Consider the following 8,572-nt stretch of genomic DNA (forward strand, 5'->3'; position numbering starts at 1 on the left):
AACTTTTTTCCCATCTATCAAAGCTAACGTGTATTCTTAGCACATTCTAGAGCCACGTCAGTAAACAAATCAACCAACCAGCAGATTTTCTTTTGTCATGATGTTATCAGAACATAAAGATTAAAGCTAATAGCAAGATAATCACAAGATAACCATGTTTTTCTTTTGATAGCCTGAGTGAATCTTCTACAAATTCTGTTAGAATTAAGAAAAAGAATAAAACCAACTGTTAAATATATTCGTTTATGATAATTTGTCTATATTTTATAAATGTTTTAATTCTCTTTCCATTACTGACTCCATCAAGGGTTTACACAATACATACATTCAAAATTTTACAAGAGCAACATAATTTATGTATGGCTACCACCGAATATGAGAGAGAACGAAAAGAATGAGATATATAAGAAAATGTATATTTATAAATTATGCGTTTTCAACAAGATTCTCAAAATTTAACAGAAAAAAATGCATTATAATTGAACTAAAATTAAAAAATGGAAACAATCTCAAGGCGCCCAAACTTTTGGAGCGATAATTAAATTTAAAACAAAACTAAGAATTTGAAAAGAAAAATTATGATTAAATCCTACACTGCTACTGTAATAAACAGTATTTATTAAAGAAACACCCTGTGTCTATGTTATAATAAATATTTTTATGACAACAACAAAAAAGGTGTACATAAAATTATGATGAAGAGAACAAAAAATAACTAAAATAATATTTGTGTCCAATCGAATCCTTTCTGCTTCTTCTCCATCCCAAATCTCTTCCTCCTTAGTCCTTCTTCTTTTCCTCGGCTGGTTTTATCGCTCCACCAGTTCCAGCTGCCTTCCGTAAGGCGGCCTCTTCCTCCATCTCCTTGGAGAAACCGAACTCGTTCATGCGCTTGTGGTCGACCTTGTACATCCATCGCTGGTACAAGAAGACGAAGAAGACAATATCGTCCCGGAAGCAACCCAACCGATACATGGTCGGCATCTTGATCACAAAGGCGAAGATGTCGTCGATGAAGGTGTTGAGGAATTTGTAGGTCATCATGCGCCATGGCATATGCGCCACCGACTTCATTTTGTAGTTAATGAAGAGCTGTGGAGTCATCATGATGAAGCCAAACGTCAGCAGATAACCGTAGAGCATGTTCAGCACGAACGAGTACCAGCCCTTGTGCTCGTTGTAGAACAGCGAGTAGCCGAAGTAGCCGATGAGCAGTGGGAAACAGGCCCAGCTGAGATACTTAAATGCTAGATTATCGTATTCTTTGGTAGCGCTTTCCTCGTAGGAACTCTTGTCTTTGAACGACACTCGAGGCAAGATGCCGAAGACCTTGTCTGAGCCGTCGTATTTGATATCGACGACCTTGTGGATCTTCCAGACTTCTATGCCCAGACCAACGAAGCAAGATAAACGGATCATAATATTTGTCTCGTTGTCAAGCACATACAGCAACACTATAAGCGACTGGAATACCCCGAAGAAGACCGAACGCACTGAGAGCCCCTCGAGAGACTGCCTGTTGTTCCAGAACTGAATGTCGTTCTTAAATGCTAGCAGCTCGAACACGGAATGGAGGATAGATATGGCCACAGTCAGACCGAGCAGATAGATGTTTGTCTCGAGGAGCGTTTCCTTGATGGAGTCCTGGTCCTCGTCGTTCTCATCGGCCATGCCGCCTCCGGCAGTCATGATCTCGCCGAACATGCCTCCGGCCCATTTGTTTTTCATCGATTGGGCGGCGTACAGCTGCCATTTGAACATGCTAAGAGGCTGATAGGTCAGATGAAGCTCGAGCTCGGGAGTGGTTGCGTTAATGGGGGTGTACTCCCTTTGCAAGTTCCAGTAGTCGTTGATGAAGAGGATTGGCAGGTAGGTGCGGCCGCTCTCGATGAACTGAACGTATTCATCGAGTGGCGGAGGAATCGAGCCCTGAGCCCAGTTCGTCTGATCCGTGACCAGATTCAGGGTCAAATTGGGATGCCAGTGGGATACGATGGTATCCTTTGGCAGCTCAACTTGTGTCGAAGGCTTTTCCTTCTCTCCCGCTAGCAGATTGTAGTTTCGATTGACGCGGATCTTCTTGAACTTGTTGAGCATCTTGCGCGTGTAGCCCATGTATTTTTTGCCGAAGTACGGGCTCTTGGGGTCTGGGCTCTCTCCGGCACGCGTCACATAGGAATGCAGATAGATTGAACCATTGTTCATGAGTTTCTCTGAGGCTTTTATCTTGAGACTGTGCGTATACGTTCCATCGCTATTTGGCCCCGAGACCCAGTCGCCGTATGTCAGGCCCTCCTGCAGCCAAACCAGATTGGCGGGGTTGCCAAAGTTCACCTCGTCGAAACTCTCTGACAAATAGACGTGCAAATCGAAGAGAGTTCCGTTCTCAAACAAATTCCAGGCATTGATTTTGGGTCCTGCAGCAGCGGCGGCAGTACTTCCTTTCTCGACCACCTCGTTGGTAGGTGCGGGTTTCCGGAAGAATGACGTAATGAAGTAAATAATGAGGGCACGCAGTATCAATGACTTGGTAACAGCGAAAAATGACTCCAATTTCGAGGGCAGACGCGGGTTTTCGGCTCCCTCTGCGCCTGCTGCGGGTTGAACATCTCCATCGCCGGTTGGCGAGGGTGCAGCAGCAGCCTATGGGCAATCGAAATTAGTTTCGAAATTGAGACTAAGGATCTAATTGGGAATTTTTACCTGGTCAGATGTGTTATTTTCTTCAGCCTGCGGCATTCTAAACGAATTCTTTATCGCGAAAGATTCTTTGCGAGAAAAAATAAAATTCTGTGATTCCTTTTTGTGAGTTTCTAATTTCTAGACATATTTTTTCAACTTGACTTTGAGTATATTCTGAGGGGATAGAAATAAGTTTCGCTTTCGCCTTCTGATTAAAAATTTAATTCAACTAATTTTTTTATATATTTTTTCGTTTCGTGTAGAACCACTTTACGAATCTACACTCTAGAACGATGTGAAGGAAGAAGAAAATTAATGAGAAGAGTGAGAGTGCTATGAGTTGAAGTGAGATAGCATGTCGTTGTTAAATGTCAAATCACATGTTACTGGATGGATGTGAGGTTGCTTGTCGTTGGAAAAGTGGAGGGAAATTTATATTTATAGGGATGAGTGGTAAATGAATTTTCGATACAATATCCCAATTGAACAATAGAATTATATCGATTGTGTAAAGTGTTGCTTTCATTGAAATGATAATTGAAAACGAAATTTGAAAATTAATTGGTAATTTTTGCAGAAAAAATAAATTTATTTTAATGATTTTTGAAAATGTTATTATTAATTGTAATGGTTCGGTATACATTTTTCACTTGTTTTAGAAACAAAAATTAGAGTTTATTTTTTAAGGATTAAACGATACTCAGGTATCGATTTGCGCAAACTTAAAAGATCTTTCGGGAAAACTTCTTATTGACTCTTGAAATTCTGTTTATTGTTTAAAAAACTATTCATAGCATCGTAACTGACTTGAAATCAAAATGATGTAGCCTTTTATGTTTAAAAAGTTTTTCTTTTCTGTAAATATAGAAACTTGACAAAAAGGAGAAATTTTAAAATGACAAACAAATATTTAAATTATTTTTATTTAAGGGAACTTAGTGAGACTTTGATATTAAAAAGAGTGTTTTTTATAAGAAATCAATGGATACTTATTATGTTGCCAAGAGAAACGCCATTAAGAATGGAAATTCTAATCAACCAATTTTGGGACCGTTCGCTACGTATTTTAAAGCCTCTAACCGATTTGACTATTTAAAAAAAATGTCTTTAATGTATTCTCAACCAAAAATGTATTAAAGATTTAAATGACAAGAAGTCTCCAATAGTGATCAAATCTTCTTAAAATGTCATGACCAAGTTTCTTTCTTATAAAACAGCGAACTGTAACTTCAAAATTGTTACCATTTTTGTAGTGAATTTTAACAATTTCAATGCTTTGTGGTATCGTTTTATTTTTAGAAATGGTGTTGTTTTTACTCTTTTAATGTAAAAAAACGACAGCTGTCAGAATTAGATTAAAACGTAGTCTACGTGGTTAAGGATGGGCTTACACAATTCTGCATTTTCAAATCTGCAAATATAAAGAATGCAAAATAGAAATATGTCATAAGTTAGAAAAAGATATTAGACAACAAATTCAGAGTTATTTCTATTATTCAATCTGTCAATTCCTCGAAAGATTCAGTTACCGCGATAAAAAAAAACTTTAGATGGCATAGGCAGGGATCGAACCCAAGACCTCTGGCATTACAATTCAATGCATCACTCTAATTTTCTTCGTAATTATAGATGCAGGTAATACAAATGTGGTATAAGTTTTAAAACTGTCTAAGTACAGAAATATATGTAATAAAATGAGTTTCAAACACAATTGTATACTTCAAAAAAATATGGATTTGCTTAAATGTGGAAATATTGGCCGCAATGCCAGATTAAGTTTTTAAAATGTTTATTTCAATATAATTTCTTAGTGAGCCTGACAATGTAGTCGAAAATAAAATTTCCCATTTATCGATAACATTGCCATAAATTAAAAAAATTCAACGTTGGCAGTTCTCTTAAAAAACATGGCAGTTCGTTCATAAAAATTTCCCGCCATCTTGGAAAACTTCTTTTCAATTTGTGATTGGCATTTGGTGCACGTTTTAAAGGTGAGCTTAAGAAAAATTGTTAAAAAAGTGCTAAAAAATCAAATATTTAACTTCAATTTGGTCATTTTAAATCATTCAATAAATTCCTTTCCCTTTCAATACAAAATTTATACATAAAATGTGAATTTTTAGCAAAAATAATGTGAACGCATTTTTTCTAACCTCCAAAATCGTGTGTGAAACACGTCACTTTCTTCTTTGTGAAATATCCGGAATTTGCAATTGAACTAATTTATTATTTTTCATTCGATTACAGAAACAAATCCAAAATGCAGATCTTCGTTAAGACACTTACTGGAAAAACGATTACCTTGGAGGTTGAACCCTCTGACACAATCGAAAATGTCAAAGCTAAGATTCAAGACAAGGAGGGAATTCCCCCAGACCAACAGCGTTTGATCTTCGCCGGAAAGCAATTGGAAGATGGTCGTACTTTGTCCGACTACAACATCCAGAAGGAGTCTACCCTCCATTTGGTACTCCGTCTGCGTGGTGGTATCATTGAACCATCTCTACGTATTTTGGCTCAAAAATACAATTGCGATAAGATGATTTGCCGCAAGTGCTACGCCAGGTTGCACCCAAGAGCCACAAATTGCCGCAAGAAGAAGTGTGGACACACCAACAACTTGCGTCCCAAGAAGAAGTTGAAGTAGACGACTGGAATTGTGTCTGCTTGCTGCTTTCTTTTTTTTAATTTTTCTATGGTCTTGCATTGGAGAAGACACCCAAACACCTTCTTCCATGTGGAGTTGCAGAAATTCTTTTTGTAAAATAAATTGTGTCGCTTGAGTTGACTCATAGAAAAATTAGTTTTATTTAATGAATTGAAGGATTTTGATTTCTGAGCCGAACCGGTTCGTATTGGGAGGTTTGGCGGTCTTATTGCACAACTGTTATATTTTTTATTTTAAACCATTAAAGAAAAATAATGTACATGTGCAGCAAATTCATTCAAATCAACAGTTATTTATATCAAATTGCAACTTGAATGAATTTGGGGAATGTAACTGAGAGGTAGCAAGTGAACTTTTTAGATTCCATTTTGAATTAAAATAATTAATTTCTATTGAGAAAGAGATTTAAATATCAAAAGTAAGTAAAAAAAACTTATATTATAAGATTTCTTAAGTATTTTTATTTACTAGCAGCAACGAACATTTTTGATTATAAAAAATAAATTAACAGCTAGGTTCTGCCTTTTTCCTTTTACGTTAACTTGTCATGGGTGAATTATCTTCTTTTGAGACTGATGAATTCAATGATTTGGGCAAGTTCTTAAAATCAATCGAAACGTGGAAGACTGAAAACAAATGTATAGTTTTTGGAATACGATTTTAAAGTTGCCACTCTAATCGAATACAAATTTATTAAGATCACGGCGCACTTTACGAAAAACAAATCAATCATAAGAAAATTCCACAAACAAAATTATTTTTTATAAATTGCGCTTTCAAAATAAATTTGGTTCAAATAGGTACTGCCGAAAGTAGGTATTTGTAAGATTACAAACATTGAATTTTTGCCAATATAACGGTTATAAAGACATAGGTCAGGGGCCCTACTTTGTATTATGTAACTCGATCCTACAATGAAATTGCTCGCATTCGAAAAATTGGTACTATTTATCTATTTGAATACTTTCGAAATAACGAGAATCGAATAGTTCTAGCAGTGCCCTATATTCTTATGAACTATCGAATAAACGAGGAACTACGTAACTCGAAAGTAGAATTGAAAACAAGACAAAATCGAAAATTATGACTACATTAAATGTGTTTGCGAGCGAAGTTTTGTTTATGAAAGTGTAAGTAAAATGTTGAATATGAGTTCCATCAACCAACCCAATTACACCAAGAATTCGTGATTTTTGCCAAAAATATCGTTTAGACTTTCATTTCTCTTCCTCATTCATTTTAAAATTCATCATCAGCGGGCACATGACTCTTTCGATTGAAGTCAAAACTTCGGCAAGTATTTTTGACATGGTTTGCTGTGCAATTCCAGCGTTCTTGTCACCACTGATTTGGTTTTGGTAACCTCCTGTTGCCAACAAATTTAATGGTGCTGATAACTTAGTCCAAAATTCCATATATATTTTTCATTAAGAATACGTTCAAATATTCTACCGTATATACATACATATATGTATATAAATACAAACCTTTTCTCACTCAGCTCCATTATTTTGGAATTATCTCTTGTTCTTCTCCGTTCAATTTGCTCGTACCGTTCTTCATTTCCTTGCAAATTTAACCAAATTCCAACGGTTTCGATTTTTGTAATAATTATTCTTGTCCAAAAATTTGATGTTTTATATTAGTTTTGTTTTGTTTTTGTTTTTTAAATGTCAACTCGAAACTCGTTCGAAAGTACAAATTTGTTTGAAAACAATTTGGTATTACCGACATCCGATTCTACTTTAATACGTAGTACAAATTGAAAGTAGAATCGGAAATAAGTTTCGAATAGAATAAAAAGTAGAATTAAGTTTCATAGTAGGTCCCAGGTTAATACAACATAAGGCACTTCATTTGCAATCAACTGCATTCTTTGAACGTAAATTTTGACCAGGGCAACTAATTAGTTTTTCAGGTGTCATACATTTTAAACTCAGAACTTTACTTCACTAACCTCTTCCTTCAGTTTATCGTCCAAAAACTGCCAAAACCATTATTGTCTACAAAACACTTTGAACTTTGTATTGTTAAACCAATATTATTTACCTCTTTTTTCGAATTTAACAAGGAACCAACAAAACAATCAATGAAATTGTGCAGAAAATAAATAAATCTTAACGTAATAAAGTTCAACTTATAGTTAAATGAAAACACATGATCAACTGTCATTTTGACATAAGTAGACTTGACTTGATGGTTAGGAAGATTTTTCTTGGCTAACTTTCAAGTCAACTTCTGAATAAAGTTGCCTTAATTGAAAGGCAGTTTTTTGGCAGCTGTTCGTCCAATCAGATACTAGAAACTCGCCTTACTCTCAAGTCCCTTATGTCGGCTGAACCTGCTTATATTCAAGTGAAGCAACTTGTATTTCTGCTATTGAGTAAAATGAGTTATAATATCCTGATACGTATTAAAAAAAAATAATTAACTTCCTTCAACCAACAAATTCGATAGCACCCGATACAGAAACTTATTAAAATTGTACATAAATATTTAGCACAATTTGTATCATTTTTGAGGACCGAACTCAAAGCCAAGACTTTGTGTAGCAAACATTGTGAAGGTCACGTTTTGCAGTGAGTCCTCGCGAGGAACTTGTTTTTAGTAATTGAACAGAATTGTGTAGTTGGATATTTTAAGGGAGCATTCGAAGTAAACCATTGAACAGCTAAATATTAAATACATTTTTCAAACACACTAAGAAAACATGACTCTTCTACAATGTATTGGAAACCTCGTTTTATGCAATTGGCTTCAGTCACTAGAACTTAATGGTATTGAAAAATTGTGTTAACATCAAGAGCATACCTGAACTGAAATGAAACAGCATTCGAAGTCAAAGAGATTTTAATCGGTATTAAGACAAAAAAGGGTATCCAACATAATTGTGATACCTTTTTTTCCAATTTCGTAAGTGATGGAGTTTTATTTTCATTAGATTAACATTTTTGGACTTTATTTTATGCATTTCGGATTTTCTTAGAGCAACTTCTTATTTAGATATATTCAAAATATGTATATAAATATTTTGTCTAAATTACCAACGAATGTTTTTGGGAGCCAAACACACAGACTTTTTGATAACAGCTAAAGTTCTCAAAAACACATTCGTCAACCGTGGATAAAGTTAAAAGAAAAAAAAAGCTGGGATGCGACCCACACTGATAACTTCCCATCCCGTCCTCCGATTTGTCTTGCTTAAAAGTTTGTAGGTTTTAT

General features: G+C 35.3%; 2 protein-coding genes across 2 annotated transcripts; one reads left to right on the top strand and one right to left on the bottom strand.

The window, feature by feature from the left end:
- Nucleotides 1-238: 238 nt before the first annotated feature.
- LOC129951952 (putative lipid scramblase CLPTM1) lies at nt 239-2,994 on the bottom strand. Its single transcript, XM_056064342.1, has 2 exons — nt 2,704-2,994; nt 239-2,643 (listed from the first exon to the last, which is right to left on the bottom strand). The coding sequence occupies exons 1-2, from the start codon at nt 2,737-2,739 to the stop codon at nt 781-783; spliced, it is 1,899 nt and encodes a 632-aa protein (XP_055920317.1). The 5' UTR covers nt 2,740-2,994; the 3' UTR covers nt 239-780.
- A 1,550-nt stretch (nt 2,995-4,544) lies between these two features.
- Nucleotides 4,545-5,482, top strand: LOC129949620 (ubiquitin-60S ribosomal protein L40). Its single transcript, XM_056061192.1, has 2 exons — nt 4,545-4,673; nt 4,930-5,482. Exon 2 carries the CDS (start codon nt 4,943-4,945, stop codon nt 5,327-5,329), a length of 387 nt encoding a protein of 128 aa, XP_055917167.1. The 5' UTR covers nt 4,545-4,673; nt 4,930-4,942; the 3' UTR covers nt 5,330-5,482.
- The last annotated feature ends 3,090 nt before the right edge of the window (nt 5,483-8,572 follow it).

Source organism: Eupeodes corollae, chromosome 3 (assembly GCF_945859685.1).
Source record: "Eupeodes corollae chromosome 3, idEupCoro1.1, whole genome shotgun sequence".
Taxonomy (NCBI): Eukaryota; Metazoa; Arthropoda; class Insecta; order Diptera; family Syrphidae; genus Eupeodes; species Eupeodes corollae.

Bases quoted from the DNA above. Each gene is read 5' to 3' on its own strand.
- LOC129951952 (XM_056064342.1), bottom strand. From the start codon at position 2,739: ATGCCGCAGGCTGAAGAAAATAACACATCTGACCAG. The intron at 2,644-2,703 runs GTAAAAATTCCC...GATTGCCCATAG, and splicing joins AAAATAACACATCTGACCAG to GCTGCTGCTGCACCCTCGCC.
- LOC129949620 (XM_056061192.1), top strand. From the start codon at position 4,943: ATGCAGATCTTCGTTAAGACACTTACTGGAAAAACGATTACCTTGGAG.